At 42.6% G+C, this 25,594-nt stretch overlaps 1 protein-coding gene across 3 annotated transcripts in view; it reads left to right on the top strand.

The window, feature by feature from the left end:
* Positions 1-25,594, top strand: part of DGKI (diacylglycerol kinase iota) — a 507,168-nt gene that overhangs the window by 460,212 nt on the left and 21,362 nt on the right. For all 3 annotated transcript variants that reach the window (XM_069588482.1, XM_069588483.1, XM_069588484.1), the window contains 2 exons: positions 15,071-15,108; positions 19,142-19,262. In XM_069588482.1, the coding sequence (XP_069444583.1) occupies positions 15,071-15,108; positions 19,142-19,262 (159 nt within the window). The remainder of the gene's footprint in view (positions 1-15,070; positions 15,109-19,141; positions 19,263-25,594) is intronic.

Below are 25,594 nucleotides of genomic sequence, written 5' to 3'. Positions count from 1 at the left end.
CTAAAGATGAATTTATATTTTTCTAGATTAATGGGAATAATTGGATATTACTTTTGAAGAGGGCACTACAAAAAAAAAAAGTGTGTTGACCCACTTCATACAAAAAACATTAATCTGTCATCACTAGAGAAAACATTAATTTTGAGCTGTACAGGCTGTCAAGAAGGAATTTTTAAGAACTTCTCTGGCCCCCAGTAACTGTCAGTGCATATTCACAGTTGGTGGAAAGTAACATATTGTGACTCTGAAAGAGTATGAACCCAGTTGGCCCTTTAACCTGTGAACTTTTCTCTAACCCCGTACCCAAAGCAAATTAATTAATGTGTGACATTTGTTTTAACAAGGAACTAAGCCCTGGAGAAGGGCATGGCAGCCCACTCCAGTATTCTTGCCTGGAGAATCCCATGGACAGAGGAGCCTGACAGGCTACAGTTCATGGGGTCACAAAGAGTCAGACACAATTGAGTAACTACCACAAGGCTTACAACCAGTGTTCTAGAAAGTAACGTGTTGTTGCTTAGTGTAAGGCTCTGATTTGGCCCATATATAAATGTTTCTGGTTTATTGAGATACTTATAATGCTGTTTCACTGCATCTGGTAAGCACCATGGTATAATTTTAAAAGATATAGAAATACTTTCAGCTCCAAAATCAACTGCCATGTGTAGCTGGGGCAGTAAAAGTAGGTTTTATTCTATTCCTTAGAACATCTCCCTTGACCCACAGTTTGAAGAGTGTTGAAATGATAGCCAGGTGAATCACCAGACCAAGTGGCTGGTAAGCATTACATATATTTCCTGAACTATAGAGTTTTCATTAAGAGATGGCATATGGATAAAGCAAAGAGGGAAAAAACTAAAAGCACCATCTCTGTGCTTGAGGCTTAATTGCAGAGATGAGGCTTAAACGCAAAAAACAACCGGAAAACAGTTTCACAACAAGAGATAAACAAATAGGATGTTTGGGAAAGACATCTGGTTCCTTCAGGTTTATGGTTAATTCCAGTGATCTGTAAGAGAAATGGAACTGACTGTGAACAGAGCACATCCTGGTCCTCTGGCAGCAAGGTGCACATACTCTGCCAGAGGGAATGCTGGACGGGGTGGGGTGCGAGGAGCTGTTTGTTTTTCTGCAAACAGGAGACGTCTTCCATGCTAATAGCAGCTTCAGAAGGATTGCTGCAGCAGATGGAAAGGACCCATATACAGTCATGCATTCAGTTAGCAGGGACTAATTGAGTTTGAGGGTTAACTGTCATTAGAGAGACACAAAGCCTACTTATGTCTCCATCTATGGTTGCACATGCTAAAAGGAATTTGGCACAGGTGGTATGTGAGTCTTAGACCACTGTTGCATTGAATGGCCTTTACATTAACCACTGATGGGTTCATCCCAATGAAGATGAGGTGATAACGGAATATGTGAGATGTGTGCTCTGTACCCCACACGCTCTATTTCAGCAGTGGAGGAGACACCAGTAGGCAGAATACGAGGAATATAAGACTCAAGATCTATGAGTGTTTACCTGACTGGAGAAGAGAAAGAGGAGGCGCAGTCTTCTCTCACCTTCAATGATTAAAGAGAGCGCCCTTGTGTGGTGGTTGTACAGTCGCTCAGTCATGTCCAACTCTTTGCAGCCCCATGGACTGCAGCACACCAGGCTTCCCTGTACGTCACTGTCGCCAGGAATTTGTTCAAACTCATATCCATTCGGTCAGTGATGCCATCCAACCATCTCATCTTCCGTCTCCCTCATTTCCTCCTGCCCTTAATCATTCCCAGCATCAGTCTTTTCCAGAGAGCTGGCTCTTTGCATCAGGTGCCCAGAGTATTGGAGCTTCAGCATTAGTACTTCTAATGAATATTCAGGGTTGATTTCCTTTAGGATTGCTTGGTTTGATCTCCTTGCTCTTGCCTTAGGGACTCTCAAGAGTCTTCTCCAGCATCACAGTTCAAAAGCATCAATTCTTTGGCACTCTGCCTTCTTTATGGTCCAACTCTGTCATCCATACATGATGATGGCTACAGGAAAAGCCATCAGTTCAATTCATCACTCAGTTGTGTCCAACTCTTTGCAACCCCATGGACTGTAGCACACCAGGCTTCCCTGTCCATCACCAACTCCCAAAGTTTACTCAAACTCACGTCCATTGAGTCAGTGATGCCATTCAACTATCTCATCCTCTGTCGTCCCCTTCTCCTCCCGCCTTCAATCTTTCCCAGCATCAGGGTCTTTTCAAATGGGGCAGCTCTTTGCATCAGGTGGCCAAAGTGTGGGAGTTTCAGCTTCAGTATCGGTCCTTCCAATGAATATTCAGGGCCAGTTTTGTTTAGGATGGACTGGTTGGATCTCCTTGCAGTCCAAGGGACTCTCAAGAGTCTTCTCCAACACCACAGTTCGAAAGCATCAGTTCTTCCCTGCTCAGCTTTCTTTATAGTCCAGCTCTCACATCCATTCATGACTGCTGGAAAAACCATAGCTTGACTAGGTGGAACTATGTTGACTAAGTAGTGTCTCTGCTTTTTAGTATGCTGTCCAGATGGGTCATAACTTTCCTTCCAAGGAGTGTCTTTTAATATCATGGCTGCAGTCAACATCTGCAGTGATTTTGGAGCCCAAAAAATTAAAGTCAGCCACTGTTTCCCCTGTTTTCCCATCTATTTGCCATGAAGTGATGGGACCAGATGCCATGACCTTAGTTTTCTGATGTTGAGTTTTGAGCCAACTTTTTCACTCTCCTCTGTCAATCTAATCAAAAGACTTTATTTCTTCTTTGCTTTCTGCCACAAATGTGGTGTCATCTGCATATCTAAGGTCATTGATATTTCTCCTGGCAATCTTTATTTCAGCTTATGCTTCATCCAGTCTAGCATTTCTCATGATGTACTCTGCAAATAAGTTAAATAAGCAGGGTGACAGTATACAGCCTTGAGGTACTCCTTTTCCTATTTGGAACCAGTCTGTTGTTCCATGTCCAGTTCTAACTGTTGCTTCCTGATCAGCAACAGGTTTCTCAAGAGGTTTCTCTTTAAGAATTTTCCAGTTTATTGTGATCCACACAGTCAAAGGCTTTAGCATAGTCAATAAAACAGAAATAGATGTTTTTCTGGAACTCTTTTGCTTTTTCCATGATCCAGCAGATGGTGGCAATTTGATCTCTGGTTCCTCTGCCTTTTCTAAAAGCAGCTTGAACATCTGGAAGTTCACGGTTCACATACTGCTGAAGGCTGGCTTAGAGAATTTTGAGCATTACTTTACTAGCATGTGAGATGAGTGCAATCGTGCAGTAGTTTGAGCATTCTTTGGCATTGCCTTTCTTTGGGATTGGAATGAAAACTGACCTTTTCCAGTCCTGTGGCCACTGCTGAGTTTTCCAAATTTGCTGGCATATTGAGTGCAGCACTTTCACAGCATCATCTTTCAGGATTTGAAATAGCTCCACTGGAATTCCATCACCTCCACTAGCTTTGTTCATAGTGATGCTTTTAAGGCCTACTTGACTTCACATTCCAGGATGTCTGGCTCTGGGTGAGTGATCACACCATCATGATTATCTGGGTCATGAAGATCTTTTTTGTACAGTTCTTCTGTGTTTTCTTGCTGCCTCTTCTTAATATGTTCTGCTTCTGTTAGGTCCATACCATTTCTGTCCTTTATTGAGCCCATCTTTGCATGAAATATTCCCTTGGTATCTCTAATTTTCTTGAAAAGATATATCATCTTTCCCATTATACTGTTTTCGTCTATTTCTTGCATTGATCACTGAGGAAGGCTTTCTTATCTCACCTCACTATTCTTTGGAATTCTGCATTCAGATGCTTATATCTTTCCTTTTCTCCTTGGCTTTTGGCTTCTCTTCTCTTCACAGCTGTTTATAAGGCCTCCTCAGCCATCCATTTTGCTTTTTTGCATTTCTTTTTCTTGGGGATGGTCTTGATCTCTGTCCCCTGTATGGTGTCACAAACCTCCTTCCATAGTTCATCACACACTCTATCAGATCTAGTCCTTTACATCTATTTCTCACTTCCACTGTATAATTGTAAGGAATTTGATTTAAGTCATACCTCAATGGTCCAGTGGTTTTCCCTACTTTCTTCAATTTAAGTCTGTATTTGGCAACAAGGAATTCATGACCTGAGCCATAGTCAGCTCTGTTCAACTTCAGCTTCTTCAGCATTACTGGTTGGGGCATAGGTTTGGATTACCATGATATTGAATGGTTTGCCTTGGACACAAACAGAGATCATTCTGTCATTTTTGAGATTGCTCTATATACTGCATTTCAGACTCTTTTGTTGACTATGATGGCTACTCCATTTCTTCTAAGGGATTCTTGCCCACAGTAGTAGATATAATGGTGAAAATGAAGTCACTCAGTCGTGTCCAACTCTGCGACACCAAGGACTGTAGCCTACCACACTCCTCTGTCCATGGGATTTTCCAGGCAAGAATACTGGAGTGGGTTGCCATTTCCTTCTCCAGAGGATCTTCCTGACCCAGGGATTGAACCCAGGTCTCCCGCACTGTAGGCAGACGCTTTACCGTCTGAGCCACCAGGGAAGTCAGATATAATGGTCATCTGAGTTAAATTCACCCATTCCAGTCCCTTTTAGTTCGCTGATTACTAGAATGTTGACATTCACTCTTGCCATCTCCTCTTTGACCACTTCCAATTTGCCTTGATTCATGGACCTAACATTCCAGGTTCCTATGCAATATTGCCCTTTACAGCATCGGACCTTGCTTCTGTCACCAGTCACATCCACAACTGGGTGGTGTTTTTGGTTTGGCTCCATCCCTTCATTCTTTCTGGAGTTATTTCCCCACTGATCTCCAGTAGCATATTGGCACCTACTGACCTGGGGAATTCACCTTTCAGTGTCCTTTTTGCCTTTTCATAGTGTTCATGGGGTTCTCAAGGCAAGAATACAAAGTGGTTTGCCATTCCCTTCTCCAGTGGACCACAGTTTGTCAGAACTCTCCACCATGACCCATCTGTCTTGGGTGGCCCTACACGGCATGGCTCATAGTTTCATTGAGTTAGTCTAGGCTGTGGTCCATGTGATTAGATTGGGTCATTTTCTGTGATTGTGGTTTTCAGTCTGTTTGCCCTCTGATGGAGAAGGATAAGAGGCTTATGGAAGCTTCCTGATGGGAGAGACTGACTGAGGGGGAAACTGGGTCTTGTTCTGATGGGCGGGGCCATGCTCAGTAAATCTTTAATCCAGTTTTCTGTTGATGGGAGGGACTCTGTTCCCTCCCTGTTATTTGACCTGAAGCCCAACTATGGTGGAGATAATGAAAATAACTCGACCTCCTTCAGAAGGTCCCATGCATACACTGCTGCACTCAGTGCCCCCAACCCTGCAGCAGGCCACCACGACCCACGCCTCTGCAGAGACTCCTGGACACTCCCCGGAAAGTCTGGGTCAGTCTCTTGTGTGGTCCCTGCTCCTTTCTCCTGGGTCCTGGTGCACACAAGGTTCTGTTTGTGCCCTCCAAGAGCCTATTTCCCAGTCCTGGGTAAGTTCTGGCAGCTCTGTGGTGGGGTTAATGGCGACCTTATCCAAGAGGGCTTATGCCATACCCAGGCCTGCTGCACCCAGAGCCCCTGGCTCTGTGGCAGTCCACTGCTGACCTGTACCTCCACAGGAGACACTCAGACACAGTTCTGTCCTCAGTATCTGTGGGGTCTCTGGGTCCTGGTGCACATAAGGTGTCTTTGAGCCCTCTGAGCGTCTCTGGCCGGAACGGGGCTTGATTCTAAATGCAAATCCGCCCTCCTACCGTCTTGCTGGGGCTTCTCCTTTGCCCTGGACATGGGATATCTCCTCACAGCCGGTCCAGCACCTACCATCTTACTGGAGTTTCTCTGACCTTGGACGTGGGGTATCTCCTCACAGCCGCCACTCCTGACCTTGGAAAAGCCATAGCTTTGAGTATACAGACCTTAGTCAGCAAAGTGATGTCTCTGCTTTTTAATACCTTACGTAGAATTCCTAATTCAACTCAACCAGGATTTGCTGTCTGCAGAGTCTTCTACTTGCCTTTCCTCTTCCTATTCCAAAAACCTGGTCCTTCAGATAAGTAGTTCTCAGCCTTTTTTATTTACCTGCTGAGATGCTTAATGTAAAACAGATGACATTGTATCTGTCACACAAGTGTTCTTGGGCATCTCCCAACACTGACTGAAGGTCAGCACCAACCCCTTGACTCCAAGCACATCATGATGCAAGTGTAGGACGTGACAGATCATATTTTTCCTAAAACAGCATTGTCTCCCATCCCACACATTCTTCTTACAACATGTCTTTGACTATTTTTTCATTGTGCTCTGGGGTGTTTATCTCCTTTCCTTGAATATGGACAAACTTAAGTCTGAAGCAGGGCACACGTGATGCTGTGGTGGGATCCAAGGCAAGGTGACTTCTGCTGGGCTCCCTTGGAATGGTTGCTTTTGAAACACAGTCGTCATTTCCAGAGGAAGCCCAGGCAGCCCATGGACATCCACACAAGAGGAGTCAGAGCTCCCAGGTGAAGCCAGCTCTTACTTAGCAGTCATGTGTGTGATCATCTTGAAAGTGGATCTTTGAGCTCTCAGTGAATCTGCCCCAGCTGAGGCCAGATCGAGCAGAAACAACAATTTCTGCTTAACCCAGCCCAAGCTGCAGCTTTTGAAAAAATAAATAATTGTCGTGTTTTAAGTCACTATGTTTTGGAATGTTTTGCTATGCAAGAATAGGGGACTGATACAGATATGTGTGTCATTAGAAGAATAATCTTAAATTTGTTCTAGTATATTATTAAGAACCCTTAGTGTTTTGGCTATTACTATTAATAAATAACTTGGCAACATATGTTATTATCAATTGTCAAAACTTCCTTGAGACCTCAGTTAACATGCAGAGGTCTTTAGCAATATCTAATTCCTCTTTTCTTTCACCTTATCTTGGGATTGTTCAGTAAGAGTATGTAAAATAATATTAATATTAATAATATTTACAGTATGTTCATGAACGGCTTCCTCCTTTATGTCTGATTAGCATAATTCAGCATAGTTATCCATACCATGACATGTGTGTTAGGTTACCTTTGCTATTTGTGATGCTTATTTTAAATTCCATTTTGGGGAGCTGAGCCTTCACAGTTTATTGCTGATGTACCAGGGTTTGCTGTTCACGAAGCAGAGAAATTGAACAGAATGCTACTGATAAGGAAAATACAGGAAAAGCTATGCAGAAATATGGATCTCAGAGAAGTAAGCTCTCGGGCACCTGGAAGTGCAGCCTCTGTGGGGCTGAGCAACACTAAGAAAGGAAAAGTGTGAAGACACCTGTTGTGATCAGGTCAAGGGAACTGTGAACCTGACATTCGTCAGAGAGGGGCTGGTTCTTCAGCGTCCACTTTGGTGTAAGAAGGTTTGGAGCCTGAAGCCATAAAATGACTTCACTTTCTGTCTGATGCATCTATGAAGCTTTTGCGTGAGGTTGTTTTAATTTCTGCCACCCTGCTCCCAGTTACAGAAAAAAACAGAAGGTGGAAGGAACTCTGACCTCAGATTCAGAGATAATAAAATATTTTTTAAAAAAATAAAAGAAACTAGCATCCTTCTGTCTCTCTCAGCTGGATTGCTAACTGCCTGTGTGACCTTGGAGAGTTACTTCTCAAGCACTATTTTCCTCCTTTATTAAATGCAAGAGTTAGACTAAGGCTACATAGAGCTTTGGAATGTGGAATATGACTCCTGACACATTATTTGATGTTCTGATTCCTGCTTTGTAAATATTTAGGAGTAAAATGTATGCAGAACTTGCCAAAGTCAGATGTATATTTATGAATCTCAGTGAATCGGCTGATTTTTACCCCCTAGGCCTCCAGAAGCCATTTCTGTTCAACAGTTTTTCTTGTTACTGTTAATCTTTTTCTTCCATGATTAAAATAAAAGATTTAAATGGCTACTATCATTAGAAAGTGACAGAACATTAGCAGGAACAGAACATTAATTTTAAAACTGAAAAATAACATGAAAGGTTAAAATTTTTAAATAGACACAAGTGCTCAGAGTTGTGACTCTGTTTATAGTTATTTTAGTTGATTTATTGAGATTTACAAGCATTGTGGCTTTGCCAAGTTCTGTACACTTTTTTTGCAAATATTTTTGTTGCAAAGCAAACTTTGCAACCTTAAACTATCCCTTTGGAATTAGTCACATGCTATTTGAGTCTCACCTTCTCATTTCACAGCTAAGAAGTGATTCATTTCTGTGTAATGGTGTTAACATCAGTATTCCATGGTGTTCTACACAGAAAACCACAGTGGGCACAGTCACTGTTCCTTGAGCTTACTTGCAAGGCAGAGTCTCAAAAGAAATGATTTTATCTTCGTTTTCCTAATGAGAGACCTGAAGCTTGGTGAAACTAACTTGCCCAAGATTATAGCTAGTTAATGATGTGCGGGCGTACTAAGTCACTTCAGTCGTGTCTGACTCTTTGGAATGCTATGGACTCTAGCCCGCCAGGCTCACAAGCCTTAAACTCAGGCAATACGATTCTAAACTCAGTTAAAATATATCCCTTCCTAATTTGGATTTCTTGCCAAAATATCAGTTTCTGGAGAGGATGGAGTTTATTTTGTACAGTCGGCTTGGAACAGGGCCTGGCCTGGCAGAAGAAGCAGGTGGGCCAGCCCGTGGCCCACAGACTATTTTCTCCCATCATGATGGGAGGGAGTGATTTTTTTCCTTCTGTGCACAGATGTCTAAGGATGTCTGGGCTTCTGGGAATCCAGGCCAAAGAAACAGAGGCTCTAAGAGGAAGACACTTGACTCCTTCCTGGTAGTCCTGACTTTTCCATTCCAGCTTTCTGTCTCAGGATGTTTACTGTTTAGCAGTTGATCAGGAGGCACAGTGCTGAAGGAAAAAAAAGTCATTTCTTATAAGCTAATGATTCAACTTCTAAACTCTCTGAAAATGAAAAGCTTTTCAGTCCTTTACCCCCTTACTTTCCTGTCTAACTATATAAGTTTATGTGATTTAATTGTCTAGGAAACTTAGTAGTCATCTACTCAATAACCCTTGTATCCTACTGGCCATTTAACTTCCCTTGTTCTTTTGAATTTGGGAGCATTGTTTACTCTATATGAAGGAGTTTTGGAAAAGGCCAGAAGGCAGGCTCTGAGCTGAAGAAATAATAAAAAAAAAATGCTGTAATCATAACAATTCATTATTTGTTTTTAAGCTTGATCTTTCAGAAGGTTATTATCTGGAGTTGAATACTAATGGATTCAAGCTCTGTTTATGCAAAGGAAATCTTAAACAACAGTGTTCAGGAGGGAAGGACATTAATCAGCAGAGAAGAGGGCCTTGTGCCTAATAATGTTTGCATAATAGCTACCCTTGAGTGTATTGCTTGACTTAAAAATAAATATTCATGTTTTCCATCTCCAGTACAATTGGAAATTATTTGTGGTTATGATTCTTTTATATGCTCTTCTGTCTGTTCAGGGGAACTTTAAATTGGGAAGCTAGGAAACCAAAAGACATAAATAAAGATGTTGCGAGTGGAGTGAGGTAGCAGTGGAAGGCTGCCGTGGTGGGGGCACATGAGCTGAGAGCAGGTCGCAACTCTGTTCTCAGGAAGGGAGAGGCTGAATCAGACTGGCAGGTGTCAGGACATTTACGTGATTCTCTGATTTACTTTCAACTCCTCCTTCACTTCTCAGTACTCACAGGATAAAAATGTAGGTCCCTTCTCTGGACAAAGAGGTGCTCACCGGAGTGGTCCCACTGGAACTTCACAGTCAGGATGTGTGACAAGCCAGCCCCAGGTGTGATCATGCAGACCTCCTCCCAGGGCCCTTCTGACAGTCTGTTAACTTCCAAGTCCTCATTTGTATTTTCCCTTCATCTTTCAAGGATTTCCCAAATGTGTTTGCTAATTAAACCACTGATTGTGGAAGAGTTGGCTTAACTTCACCTACTCCAGCAATCCTTTGAACTCGGCAGGTAGCCAGTGAGTTTCGCGCCCCCCCCCCCAAGTCTCTCATTCATCTGTTCACTCATGATCAGTACTCTTCCAATAATATTTATCCTGGAGAATTTTATCATCCTGACTTATTGCTTATATGCACCAAATGTTATTCACTGGTGCTTTAAGTTAGCAAATTCTGCTTTGCTCTCTCCTTTATTCATTCTTTTTTCTATTTAAGTGTCTGGTAAGTGTTTCAATGTGCTCTTGAAAATGCAGGCTCTATATTGTTAGGAACGTCTGTGTGTCATTTTCAAGGCTTTTCATGAACTGCCTTCTCAGGCAGTTACCCTAACCTTCCTTCTCTCCTAAATGGATATAGAAGATCCTGTAGTGTAAAAGCCCAAACTGAGTTATTCGCCCACACCTGCAATTGCTCATACTTGCCCCTGCCTCCCTCTCCCTGTCCTCTCATGCAGAGTTGACATCTTGGGAAAGCTCCACCGTTTCACTGGCTCCTGCAGCCCGGCCTCACCTCTGATGAGGGCCGTATGAACAGCAATATGCCCGATTGACTCCACACACCAATTCACCCTTCTTGCTAGGCTCCTTCTGAAGTGTGTGTATGTGTTTTTCATATACTTAGGCATAGTCACAGAAGTACTATAATCTATCCCTTCTGTCAATATAACTTATCCTATTTATAAAGTGCTTATTTGGCTTCATGTTTACTACAGAGAAGTGACCAGGACAGCTGTTAATCCTACTTTAGATACGAAAGTTAATTTAAAATGTTTGACTTCTTAAGGCTGAGCGGTGAAGAATTGATGCTTTCAAATTGTGGTGCTGGCAAACTCTTGAGAGTCCCTTGGGCTGCAAGGAGATCAAACCAGTCAATCCTAAAAGAAATCAACCCTGAGTACTCATTGGAAGGACTGATGATAAGGCTGAAGCTCCAATACTTTGGCCACCTGATGTGAAGAGCGGACTCATTAGAAAAGACCGTGAGAGTGGGAAAGATTGAGGACAGGAGTAGAAGGGGCTGGCAGAGGATGAGATGGTTGGATGGCATCACCACCTCAATGGACATGAGTTTGAGCAAACTCTGGGAGATAGTGAAGGACAGGGAAGCCTGGTGTGCTACAGTCCATGCAGTTGCAGAGTTGGGCATGACTTAACAACTGAACAAGTAAATCGCAGAGATCAGAATTAGACTCCAGTTAAAGATTATTTCCTTTCATTTTCCTTAGGCCCCACAGAGCCCAAAGAGTTACTACAGGGTGAACTCCCAGAGGGCACAGGACAGAGCCTGGGATGGTCCAGGGACCTGCATTGTGGGGTGATTGAGCTACACAGTCTCTGCGTGCCCTGAGAGAGACATTTCCCTCTGAATGTCAGTGTCCCATCTGTAAAAGGAAGAACGAGACACGTTTCTTAGGTTCTTTTGACATACACCATTTTATGAATTCCCTTTCTGTTATTTTTTAGAGACATGTATTTGTTTACTTGTCTGTGCCAGGTCGTAGCTGCAGCACGCAGGATCTTTAGTTATGGCACGAGAACTCTTAGCTGTGACATGTGGGGTCTAGTTTTCTGACCAGGGATAGAACCCCACCTCCCCTGCATTAGGAGTGCAGAGTATTAGCCACTGGACCATTAGAAAGTCCCCTTTTCTGTTATTTTTATCTCCATTGCCTTTCACTGCTTTCCTCTTTGCTCTCTTTTCTGTCTGGAGAAGGAAATGACAACCCACTCCAGTATTCTTACCTGGAGAATCCCGTGGACAGAGGAGACTGATGGGCTATAGTCTGTGGGGTCACAAAGAGTTGGACATGACTGAGCAACTGGCACTCTTTTCTATCATTTCAACAACTGATTGGTACACACTGACCATGTACAAAGAGCGTTATTGCGCCTGGCGCCATAGTCCCAGCTTAAACAGCTTGTTATAGAAAAGATACATTCTTCCCTCTCTTTCCTATTCTTCCTTTCTCGCTCTTCTTCCTTCATTCTTCCTTCCATGCTTAAGCAGCCATCATCATTTCCTACGGTTTCCAAGACTTCTGCTTTGGTCAGAGGGAAGGCACTCGGCCCTGGGCCTCTGAACAAGTTGAACATGTCTGTGGTTCTTTGCCTCTGATCACCCAGGGCCCATGAGTACGCATGATGAAAGCTTCATGGGCTTTGTTCAGTGATAGTCAAGGGCACCATGTGCTTTGATACTGCATTTTTGGCCAACTGTATACGAGAGACTCCAAAATAAGAGTAAAATGATACTTTGAAAAATAAACTTCAAACCTTCTGATTTTGAGGGGAGTGACTTTAAAACTTTAAAATGATCTTTTTCTTGAGCAGTTTTAAAATATAGGTGTTTTTCTAAAGGGCCCATTTCTGACCTAATACAACTGTCCCCTTTAGGAATCATAACCACCATTACTACCAGCCACATTTTTCACAGAACTAGAACAAATAATTCCAAGATTTGTATGGAAATACAAAAAACCTCGAATAGCCAAAGCAATCTTGAGAAAGAAGAATGGAACTGGAGGAATCAACTTGCCTGACTTCAGGCTCTACTACAAAGCCACAGTCATCAAGACAGTATGGTACTGGCACAAAGACAGACATATAGATCAATGGAACAAAATAGAAAGCCCAGAGATAAATCCACACACATATGGACACCTTATCTTTGACAAAGGAGGCAAGAATATACAATGGAGTAAAGACAATCTCTTTAACAAGTGGTGCTGGGAAAACTGGTCAACCACTTGTAAAAGAATGAAACTAGATCACTTTCTAACACCGCACACAAAAATAAACTCAAAATGGATTAAAGATCTAAATGTAAGATCAGAAACTATAAAACTCCTAGAGGAGAACATAGGCAAAACACTCTCAGACATAAATCACAGCAGGATCCTCTATGATCCACCTCCCAGAATTCTGGAAATAAAAGCAAAAATAAACAAATGGGATCTAATTAAAATTAAAAGCTTCTGCACAACAAAGGAAACTATAAGCAAGGTGAAAAGACAGCCTTCTGAATGGGAGAAAATAATAGCAAATGAAGCAACTGACAAACAACTAATCTCAAAAATATACAAGCAACTTAAGCAGCTCAACTCCAGAAAAATAAACGACCCAATCAAAAAATGGGCCAAAGAACTAAATAGACATTTCTCCAAAGAAGACATACAGATGGCTAACAAACACATGAAAAGATGCTCAACATCACTCATTATTAGAGAAATGCAAATCAAAACCACAATGAGGTACCACTTCACACCAGTCAGAATGGCTGCGATCCAAAAATCTGCAAGCAATAAATGCTGGAGAGGGTGTGGAGAAAAGGGAACCCTCCTACACTGTTGGTGGGAATGCAAACTAGTACAGCCACTATGGAGAACAGTGTGGAGATTCCTTAAAAAATTGCAAATAGAACTGCCTTATGACCCAGCAATCCCACTTCTGGGCATACATACCGAGGAAACCAGAATTGAAAGAGACCCATGTACCCCAATGTTCATCGCAGCACTGTTTATAATAGCCAGGACATGGAAACAACCTAGATGTCCATCAGCAGATGAATGGATAAGAAAGCTGTGGTACATATACACAATGGAGTATTACTCAGCTGTTAAAAAGAATTCATTTGAATCAGTTCTGATGAGATGGATGAAACTGGAGCCGATTATACAGAGTGAAGTAAGCCAGAAAGAAAAACACCAATACAGTATACTAACACATATATATAGAATTTAGGAAGATGGCAATGACGACCCTGTATGCAAGACAGGGAAAGAGACACAGATGTGTATAACGGACTTTTGGACTCAGAGGGAGAGGGAGAGAGTGGGATGATTTGGGAGAATGACATTCTAACATGTATACTATCATGTGAATTGAATCGCCAGTCTATGTCTGATGCAGGATGCAGCATGCTTGGGGCTGGTGCATGGGGATGACCCAGAAAGATGTTATGGGGAGGGAGGTGGGAGGAGGGTTCATGTTTGGGAATGCATGTAAGAATTAAAGATTTTAAAATTTAAAAAATAAAAAACTAAAATTAAAAGAAAAAAAAAAGAATGAAGGGAAGGAGCCAAAGCAAAAAAAAAAAAAAAAAGGAATCATAACCACCATTAGACAGTCATATATTCTTTTCCTCTTTTATTAGTTATATTTTTTTCATTTTTCTTCTGCATCCCACATGACATGCACAGGTACTTAGATTATTTTCCCCTAAGCTAAGTAGAAGGAAATGGCAGCCCACTCCAGTATTCTTGCCTAGAGAGTCCCATGGACAGAAGAGCCTGGCAGACAACAGTCCATGGGGTCGCAAGAGTCAGACACGACTTAGCGACTAAATCACCACCACCACCACCAAGTAGCCTTACAATTAGTTTAATTAAACTTTCAGAGTTCTTTCTATAAGAATCACCAATGAATTTTATGCTAAATGTATGATTACTTTCTTTAGAACATAATTAAAATATGTGTTTCTTCTTTATTGTCTCTAATCTTTCTTTCCATAGCAGTAGGTATTTATTTATAATTATAGAGCACAAAATTGCTAATAATTTTTGAACCCCCGAAGGACAAAGTAGAAGAAATTAGAAAGGAAGGGAGCAGAAACAGTCCTAATGATCAGGCATTCTGCATCAGTGGATGAGATAAGAACATTTATATGATTTAATGAACCCTTTCAAAGATCTGATATAATTGAGACTTGCTGGTTTACAGATGTGGAAACTGAGGCTCAGAGGGGTTAAATAACTCGCCTAGTATTCCACCGCCTGTAAGGGTCAGAGCTAAGATTGGAATCCAGTATGTGTGACTCTACATCTCATGTTCACTTTTCTGTACCAGGGCTGGAGGGGGTTCCTGTCGGCTCTAGAATGATGTACAAGATGAATGCTCAGGGAGGGAAGGGCTGAAGAGAAGGCCTCAGTCTGTCCTACGTTTCAACCTTTGGCATGCTTCTCCTCCCCTGATCCCCACCCCTAATGTAGACTGTGTCTCCCAAATATGGATCCAGCCCTTTGTAATATTTTCATGAGAGGGTCTTCTACTAATGAGACATCTCTCTTTTGTCTTTCACAGCAATTTTGCAGGCAGTAATAGCTGGTGATCTTATGAAGGTAAGATATCTTCCTACCAGAACTTTTGGTGATCCTTTAAGAACTCTAAATGAGCATAATTTCTCACCAAGTTTTCATGATCCCATTTATCATTTCCCATCCCCCTGGTGCTAGCTGGGTAGAAGGCAGAAGGATGTTCTTTTTGAGAACTGAGCAGAGAGGGTGAGAAGCATCCTTGTAGCATCGCCATGTCTCCAAACAGCAAAGGGTCTGTGCAAAGGCACATGCTGGCTGTCTGCCTTGACTGGTTACAACTGATACGTGTCCCCAGGAGACAGTGCCTCGGGTTCCTGCTATCTGGAACTAATATTTGAAGTTTAAAGATTTATTTCAGCCCAAGTCTTTAAATGAATGCAGCTATAAGAATAACCTGGACAATACCCAGAAATACTTTCTTTAAGCAAGAGACAACATCACGCAACATTATTGCCGTTTTGAACTCTAGGGATCACAGTTAATCAGAAGATACTCTGATCTGCCTTGAATATTGTGATTTGTGCTCATGTTTTCTGGAGAATTTAGTTCAGAGGAAACTGCTGTCTCCTGAGTGAATGCAAATTCTGAAGTCAGACTGTCTGGGTTCAGATCTTGGCTCTGCCTTTGACTATATATGAGACTTTGTATAATTACCTAATTGTCTCTGGGCCTCCGTTTCTTCATCTGTAAAATAGAATCACATTGCTCTTCTCTTTGCTTTACTGTGAGGATTGAATATAAAATTCATGTAAAGCTCTTAAGATTGTTCCTATAACTTCATAGAAGGGACTCTCCCGAGATAGCTATTTTGTTAATACAGTGTTAATCTGTGTTCCTTTGATAGTTAAACATAGCAGGGAGACAAATATTTGTTATAAAGTATAATATAGTCCGTGAATACCCGGAAAGCTATATTTGGTCCCAAGTTATTTTCAGGTGTCAGGACTTAAGACTGCCTGGGTATCCCTGTATATGCTATAATGGCATTGATCTGCTCTGTGTTATCAGCAACTTTCTCAGGCCGAGGCTCCAACTAACTCAAGTTCAGCACTATCCCAGATTGAGAACCCAGAAGCCTTAAAAGAAAGTTAAGAAGCACTAACTCAGTTGATAAAGAATCCACCTGCAATGCAGGAGACCCCGGTTCAATTCCTGGGTCGGAAAGATCCGCTGGAGGAAGGATAGGCTACCTACTCCAGTATTCTTGGGCTTCCCTAATGGCGCAGCTAATAAAAAAATCCACCTGCAATGCAGGAGACCTGGATTTGATCCCTGGGTTGGGAAGATCCCCTGGAGAAGGGAAAGGGTGCCCATTCCAGTATTCTGGCCTGGAAAATCCGATCTATGGACTGTATAGTCCTTGGGGTCGCAAAGAGTCGGACACGACTGAGCAACTTTCACATACACACAAGCTCTTGTATATAAGTTCTTTGGAAGCACATCTGTTGAATAAACTGAGAAACCTCAGAGCTACATTGTTAATAGGTTACTAGCAGAAAACAAGTGCTGAGAAGGTTGTCAGCATCTTGTTAAACTGTCATCTTCAGACACACATCCCTGGGCATGGTGCCCGTGCCATGACCAGATCACAGTGTCACTAGGAATTGTTAAAGAGGAAAGTGCTCTCTAAGCAGCGTGTATACCTGAATTCAGTGCCGTTTCCAGGCAGTGGATTAAACCAAATATTATCCTGTATTCCCTGAAAAGCCTTTTTGGATTCTGTGAGCAAGAGGCATGAGTTCAGACCTGATCCCTGCTCTTGGAGAGTTTCTAAGCCAGAAAATTTTGCAAAATGTTTCTGTACCTATGAAACCACTTCATTTTGTTTTGTATATACTTTTAGTCTAGGCAACAGATTTTCCAGGGCCCTGGGCGTGTTACTGTACTTCTTTGGTACTTAACAGAGAATTATATGAGAGAAGGGAAATCACTAGATTCAGCTGGTTGCCTTATTTCATTCTCTGTTATAATTCTTTCCTAGATGACTGAGAAATGACTCGGTAACATCTGATTTACTGAGAGGTGAAATATAAAGCCTGAGGGTTTTTTCTTTTTCACTTTTATCTTTCTTTTCCTTCCCAAGTACTTTCCCCTCCTTTTCTTTATCTTCTTCCATTTCTCTGTCCCATACAGAAAGTACTATAAATATTAAATACTCAACCGGGTATGTGTGTCACGAGTGTGAGGAAGGAGGGGGAGAAAGGGCGAGTTGAAGGGGGAAGCAAGGTCCAAGCACACCAATGAACTGAGAATAGATCCTGGATCAGCCCTGCGTGCAGGATGTCATGAGTAGCTCCTATCCACCAGGCTGCACAACATACCCATGGCCTAACCTAGTGGCCACAGTCTCTATGAACACCACAGCAATGCAAAATCAGGGCAGCTGATGGATTGGGTCTCTGCTACTCTGTGAGCCCAAATCCTTTGTGGATCTTCCCACAAAGAATGGATGTGTCATTGTGAGACAGTACAGTTGAACAGAACAGGATTCTTAAGATTGTCGTGGAAAACAGTTAGCTACTTCTTCCTGTTCCTTTGCTTCTCAATTTAGGCATGAAAACTCTGTATGTTCCTTGCGCACGTTCAGTCGCTTCAGTCATGTCCAACTCTTCGCATCCCTATGGACTGTAGCCTGCCAGGCTCCTCTGACTATGGGGATTCTTCGGGCAAGAATACTGGAGTGGGTTGCCATTTCTTCCTCTAGGGAATCTTCCAAACCCAGAGACTGAACCCACATCACTTATGGGCAGGTTCTTTACCACTAGTGCCACCTGGGAAACCCCATGTTCCTTACTTCCAGTCAGCTGCTCCTTTTTGATCAGTTTCCTAGAATGTCTTCCATGATTTTTTCCATCCCCTACTTTATGTTTTCCTAGTGCCCTGTGCTATCCTCCTCATTGTCCTCTTCATCTCTGTGCAGTTCTTTAAAAATCTCTCCCTCCCATGGACACTGAAGTCTTGGAGGCTTAGAGGTCAGAGGTCAAGCTGTATTCATGTTAGTTTCCCTGGCATCTGGCACATGGCTAATCTGTAGTTGTATTTGAGTGAATGTATGAGTTATCAGTTTATTCTCTTTGACCTTAGGAGTTGTTTTTTTGTTTTTGTGTTTATAATGCTATGGCATCTAACTTCTTGGTGGTAGACACATTCCTTTTGCTTATTACATGCTGGATTAGTTGATTCTTATTTATTCTAAAGCTACATTTTAGAAGCTCCAGTAAGGCCCTTGTTCTGATTATTGCAGTTTAGAGAACAGAGATCCATTTTCACTTCCATTACTGTTTGGTAATGTGCAGTATTTCACAAACTTAAGACTGTGTCCTCATTTAGCGCCTAATTCTCAGGCTGCAAAATCTGTTTTCCCCCCAGTCTTTCGGAAGTCTTTTAGGTTTCTACTACTACATTCTCTGAACCCTTTTGGTTCTCATCCCATGGATCATCTCAAGCCTTGTTGGGTGGTATGTGTTGGATGATAAATAGAAGGCAGGCAGACTGCAGATCTGGATGAAGGAGGGAGCCAGACACGGCTATGCATGTGTCTGCTGTATGCCTGTGCGTGTGATCTCATGCGGGGAAGGGGCAAGCAGCTTCTGTACTCAGTAGCTGGGCTCATTAGAGAGGGCAGAAACAATTAAAGGGCGGAGGGCGCGTCGCTACCAGACATCAAGCTCTTCCTGCCTATACACTTAATTGTTCTTTAACTCAAGAACGCTCAGCCTGCATAGGGAAGCTTTCATTCTCCTCTCTTTCATTTTTTCAGTGCCCAGAAAAGAAAAGGACCAAGAAACCCAGAAAGGGAACAAATAATTTAGCATGCTTCCATTCCCTTAGGCTGTTCAGCACCCACTTACCCTCTCCGGAATTTGCGGAGACACTGGCCATCTATTTGAGTGATAACACAACCCAGGAATGTTACTTCATCTCTTTGGCTTTTCCCTGTGTCCTCTGAGGCTGTAGACATTTGTGGTTTGCTACATTACTTTTATTTTATCACCAGCTAGCTGCTTTCCTTGTTCCGGACTCTGTCTGAGTTGCTTTTCCTATGTCTCTTTTTCAGCTAATAGAAAGCTATAAAAACGGAGGCAGCCTGCTAATTCAGGGACCAGACCACTGTTCACTCCTTCATTACGCAGCTAAAACCGGCAACGGGGAGATTGTGAAATATATCCTTGACCACGGTGAGTAGGCATAGCAAACCAGGAATCAGTTATCCATGAAACAGACTGCATTTTCGAAGTTGACTTTCATCTAGGCTGTCCTCAGAATGGCGGAGAGGCCCTTGAGCTTTCGCTGACTCTCCTTGCTTATATGACAGAGCCAGGATTCCAGACCCCTGGCACAGGTCACCTTGACCAAGCACCTTTATCTTTACCTTAACCACCTTAACCTTAACAGAAATCATTTCCATATCAAGGCCTTTGCAGGGTATTTGGGGGCTGATTACTTACAAAATGAAAGACAAAACCAAATGTGGACTTGCCATCATGTACTGTTTGGGGAAGGGCTTTTATGTTTTGTGAAGTTAACTAGTTGGGACTAGGTACCTAATCCATGTTTATAGCTGATCATTCTGAGGAGTAATGCACATATTTATTTCCATCTTTCTAGTTTCCCCTTTTTTTTCTATTTGAATCTTATTCACCTTTTCAACTCAAGTCACCTTTTATTCTCTTCGAAAATATCTGGTACTGCCGTGTCTCCTGTGGCAGGCCATGTTCACCCGCTGGGCAGCCTCCTAACAGGGTTTGTAATCTGGTGTTAAATGGTGACCTCAGCATCTACCTCTAATAGCCCTTCAGAGGCACAGACATGTCAGAGGAGTATCAAATCTTGACCATACTTTCTGCTTCCCATGTTTATAGTGTTTCTAGGACTGAAAAATAGGATAGAAGTGGGCAAACTCTCCCTGGCTTGGCTGTTTTTGAGGAATCTCTGGCTCTGCTGAATTCAGGTATATAGAAATCCTATTTTCTGTGAGCCCTAGCACTGAGCCGATGGCCACCCTCATTGTATCCACATTTAGGCTGTAAATAGTAAGCATTTTAGTACACAGTCACATTCCCTTTAGTACACAGTCACGTTCCCTTTAGTACCCAGTCACAGTCCCTTTTTTAAAAAACTGAAGTACAGTTGATTTACAGGGTGTCAGTTTCAGCTGTACAGCAAAGTGATTCAGTTAAAGACATGTATGTTCAGTTGCTCAGTTTTGTCCAGCTCTTTGCAATCCTATGGACTGTAGCCCTCAGGGCTCCTCTCTCCATGGGATTTTCCTGGCAAGAATACTGGAGTGGGTTGCCATTTCCTCCTCCAGGGGATCCTCCCAACCCAGGAATTGAACCCATGTCTCCCATGTCTCCTGCATTGCAGGCGAATTCTTTACTGCTGAGCCACTGAGAAGTTATACATATATTTAATCTTTTCCAGATTCTTTTCCCATTACAGATTATTACAAGATAGTGAATATAGTTCCCTGTGCTGTATAGTAGGTCCTTGCTGTTTATTTTCTATACAGTTGGGTATATCTGTTAATTCCAAACTCCCAATTTATCCCTCCCCTTCCTTTCCCCCTTTAGTAACCATAAATTTGTTTTCTATGTATGGATTTACATTCCTTCTTATTCCTCTTTTTATTCAGTTCAGCAAACATGTCTTATTCTATTTACTCATTCATTCATTCATTGAATATTTGTGGGGTGCTTCACAGGAACTATCTGTCATAAACCAGCACACACACAAATAAAATATAGTCTCTGTCATCAAGCAATTGCAGGATAAAAAATATAATCACATGCATCGTTAAATTGAAAGCAGTTGTATGTAGGACTCTTAAGTCCTATTGTAAAGTCACAAACAGAGCTGCCATTTCTCAAGCACTGGTTGTATGCCACATGCTTAGAATGAACACATCCTATCATTTAATCTTTACAAGGACCTTGTAAAGGATTAGACTCTCAGTCCCATTAAACTCGCCTTGCTTTTGTCTTCAATATGTTCTCACCATGGAGAGTTTGCCTGAACCCTTGGCCTGAATTATGGCAGAAAGAGTGGTTTGGGAAGAGGAAAGTGTATTCAAGTAGGATGGTCACCATTAGAGGCTTTCCCCCTCCCCCCCCCCCCCCCCCCCCCCCCGCCCCAGTAGGCTAGATTGGATTGTCCCGAGCCTGTCTGCCCCAGAAAGCCTACATCTATTCCTGGTGCTGTGTCAGGGGTGTGTATATTCTGTCCCCCCTCCCCGTTCAGCCTCCAGCAATTACAGCATGCCTCTTTAAACAATGACTTGAATAGACAATGGTGGCATAAATTCTATTTGTCTTTTGCACACACACACAAACTATAGGTGTTTTTCTGTAGTGACTCTTCCAAAAGCTGGTGACAGGCAGAACCAAATATTAGAACCCAGCCCCATAGATAGTGCATAAAGGTCACAAAGCTTCCATAGTTATTTTTCTCTTAATAGAAAAGATCTCAGAATTTCCCCTGGACAAAGTGAAGGTGAGCTTTAGATATATGTCCTCACCTTGTTTGCTTTAAGCTCAGGTTCAAGTTCTCCTGGTGGCTGTCATCTTGATCATTCTCAATTCTTCCCTCCTGTTTGGCTTTTACCCACAAAGTTGGGTGCTTACCTTAATCTGCTCGGTACCCAAGGACCTCTCTAGGGTTGGTGAGACACCGGCTCTCTATTAGAGTGATGAGACCTCTTAAAAATTCTCTCTCCTCCCCGCTCTACCTCTCCTGAAGAACAGGAATTCCCCTCCCTGGTTTGGGATCCTTTCTCCATCAGTGATCTGCTGGTATTTCACTTGGTCTTACCTGTCAGGCTGCAGGGAACTGCAGTTTTGACTGAGTCTGTATTTAAGATGGATTCTCACCTGTTCGGGGCTGTCAGCTGGGGTGGCTGGGACACCTGGGCTTTCATCCCAGGCTTTTTCACAGCGTGACGATCCCCAGGTTTCAGGAGGGTGAGGATGGAAACTTCCAGACATTCAAAGGCTGGGCTGGAGAAGTCTGCCTCATCTCTGTGGCATTCTGTCAGCTAAAACGGGTCATGGAGGCAGCCCCAGCTCCAGGGCTGGAGAAATAGACCTCTCTGCTCCATAATTAATGGACGTGTTTAATCTGCCCCCTCCCTTACTCTCTGTCTTCTTCAGCTGAAAATGGTGATTTTTCTCAATATCCTGAACTACTGACTCACTTGGAATTCCCTGGTACTCAGCTTTTATATCTTCCCTTGGTGTAGGGTCCTAAGCTAGGGCTTCAAGGTTTAGCAAATAAAAATATAAGATACGATAACATTTTTTTAGCATAAGTATGTCCCGTGCAATATTGGGAACATGCTTACACTAAAAACCAGAAATCCTCTTTTCAGCTGAGTCTCCCAGGGGCTTGAATGAGGAAGCTTGAGATGGTATTGCTCTAACACTGTGGGTTTTCACAACCCCCACCACCCACTTCTCTTTCCACTGCCTTAAATAAGACGGCCCCTCTAACTCGGGCTCCCAGGGCTTGGAGTTTCTAACCAAACTGTAGATCAGCGCACACGCTTTTCCTGCCATGAAATCCAACTGGCACATCTCAGTGCTTGCACCAAAGCCTGACATTCCAACACCAGACTCCTTTCTCTTGGATCCCAAGAGTGAATCGTGCAGTATAGAGTGAGAGATTTTGCAAAGAGTGAGTCGTGCAGGAGGAATTTCTTAGTAACTTGGGGAAGGGAGAAGCTTATTTTTCTCATTTTTTGGTTAACTTTTGTGAATTAGTCACTTTAGTATTTACACTAAGGAGAAAACACGATATTCTTGTAATCACCTCCGCTTGGCTCACGGGCAGTTCTCACGGTCACTGCATCTGCCTCATGGGTCTCTAAATGGCCTGTAGATATATGACTCTGAAGATCATGCAGCCAAACCCATCTCTTCTGTCTGAAAATAAAATCTTACTACGATCTACAGTTCAAAGATCACTGTATATTGATGGGTGGCTATTTTTAACCTTTTAGTACCACAGTCAAATAATAAAAACGGATCTGTAGCTGATTTTTATTAAAATTAGTATTTATCAACCTGATAGTCAATTCAGGTTGACTGAATTGATGGTCAGTTTCTTTCATAACATCAACTTCATTATTTCTAGTTGTTGAGGAGCATGGATGTGAAATCTACCGATATTGTCAGCCTAATTCTCCATGTTGTTTAAGAGCTGAGCACTTTGGTTCAACCATTTCTGTTATTGTCATTTGTCTTAATAGCTTTAGTTGCTGATATGATTTTATAAATTTGCACATTTAGAACTGAAAACTGTCTTTGCAGAACTAGTCATCTCTCTTAAATTGCAGCAAGCCCTTTGTGGTGTGTTTGAAGTCAGGGACACATACCCAGAAAACATGACACCTTCTCTACTCTGTAATCATCTTCTTAGTGTGGTCTCTGCTCAGCAACTAGTCTTGCCTGATTAATAATGATGCTGACTCTGAAATTCCTCTGATTTGATGGAAAATAGCCTTTGCTGAGATGCCTCTGTAAGGCTGGGATTCAGAGATGTCTACCAAACTATGGCATCGTATTGATAAGTTAACGTTAGATTTACGGTCGATGGATCTGATCAGTTTCACATAAATAAAAGAATAAATCCATGCAGATTTTATACTGTGGCAAAGATCAAGAGACACCCCTTCTTGCCATCTGAGTTGCTGCAAACCTCTTGAAATTGTAATTTTAAAATTTTTGTGTTTTAAACTTGATTCAGGTCCTTCCTTGGCTTTATAGTATATAAATCCTAAAGACTGTTCAAAGACCTGCCTGTCAGGATGCCTTTCAAGACAAGGGTCCTAAGACATCAGTGGGCCCTTTTCAAGGAGCATGACTGATGGGACTTGTTTGCCTCCTGCATCCTTACTCCAGGGAACACCTCTCTCCTCTCTGCTTCACCCTCTTCTTCATGTCTTATTGATGGTGGGGGTCCGCAGACAGGATGCCTCTTGAATGGGAGTCGTGAGAGCTTAGTCATTCTCCCAGGCACCACATTCAGCCATGAATTTCTCTTCTCAGGGCTCTTTTAAACACGGGCTGGGGGGGCCATGGGACCTGTGGTTATTTCTCAAAAGCCACAGGAGGCTTGAATTTTTCTCGTCCCTCATCTTTGGGACGTCTTCTCTTAAATACACAACACGCTGCTTCCCTTTATGAAAAACTGGAATTTGGGCAATGGGAGGGTTGAAAAGAGAATGGAGGTGGGAGAGAGAGCCTAAGAATACCAGAAGGACCCGGTGGAGAGAGGAGGACGGGAGGGATTCCAGAGGAGAGCCCCCCACCCCCCCAGCGGTTCCTGCTTTTCAACTCCTTTCAACCATATTTTTGCCCACTCCCTCCTCCCTCGTTGTACCCTCCCAGAGACTTTTGTGGCGTCTTAGTCTTTAACCACCGGGCACATTTTGCTCTTTTGTTTTTATTCTCCCAGCGCCCACCCCCCTCTGCCCCCTACTGTGTTTCCTGATAGAAATCTCACTCATGCATTTCCTTTCTGATTTCAATGGCTTACTTTGTCTTCCCTCTTTTTCTGCCTTCAGTCTTTCTTTTCTCTTTTTTTTCCACCCACCCCCGTCTCTGCCTCTGGTCCCCAAGAGAAACGACCCCCGTCCCGCTGGGACAGGATGATGGTGCTGTTGAGAGTTCCCAGTGCCGGCTTTCCCCACATCTGTGCAGCTTTTGTCGGCGCTCAGGAGGATTTGGAATGGTCTGCTGGCAGTGTCAGGGAGACTAATGGGAAATGAGGTCCAGAGGGAGAGAGGCCACGGGGAGGTGGGGGGGACAGCAAAGGGGATTTGGATGGCTCGGTGTGGGAAGCAAATTAAAGGATGCTTGTGACAAAAGACACATCATATATAATACAAGCGCGATGGTGATGATACAATTGCATGGGTTCCTGGAAGAGCCTCTGGGATGAGCACTGACTGGGCAGTCGATTTGAAGTTTGGAAGGTTTGACTGCTTACCACGCTGTCACTTTTTCAACGTTGGGAAATTTGTGAAGTTTTGCTTCTCTTTTGAATTCCCTGCCCCGCATCCGAAAACTAATGTGTTTCTGCCCACAATGTATTTTTCTTTCCCCTTTATTTTTCAGACCATTTCTCAGATAACATAGCTTTTTTTTTTTTTTTTTTAAATCCATGTTCCTTTTATGGATCTTTCTCTCTTAGGAAAAAAAGTGTGATATTGGCCAGGATCCAAGTGGATTTTTAAATGTTATTCATTCATTCAAAAAGTCTGTCCCATACACTTTTAAACAGAAATATTATTGTAATAATCACTGCTCATCTTTATTGTTCTGAGTGCTTTATGTGTATTTATGTATTTGATTCTTACAACAAGCCCACAAGGTAAGTTCTCTTATCTCTACTTGACAGGTGGTAAAACTGAAGTGTAGTAAAGCTGGATGACTTGCAAAAGCTCATCCATGATATAAGATATGGTCTCTGCTGTGCATATTCCTAAAACTCAGTAAGAGAAATAAAGCAT

The sequence above is a fragment of the Ovis canadensis genome, chromosome 4 (genome assembly GCF_042477335.2).
Source record: "Ovis canadensis isolate MfBH-ARS-UI-01 breed Bighorn chromosome 4, ARS-UI_OviCan_v2, whole genome shotgun sequence".
Taxonomy (NCBI): Eukaryota; Metazoa; Chordata; class Mammalia; order Artiodactyla; family Bovidae; genus Ovis; species Ovis canadensis.
Note: the sequence above shows the minus strand (reverse complement) of the source record. Positions and strands in the feature narration are given on the sequence as shown.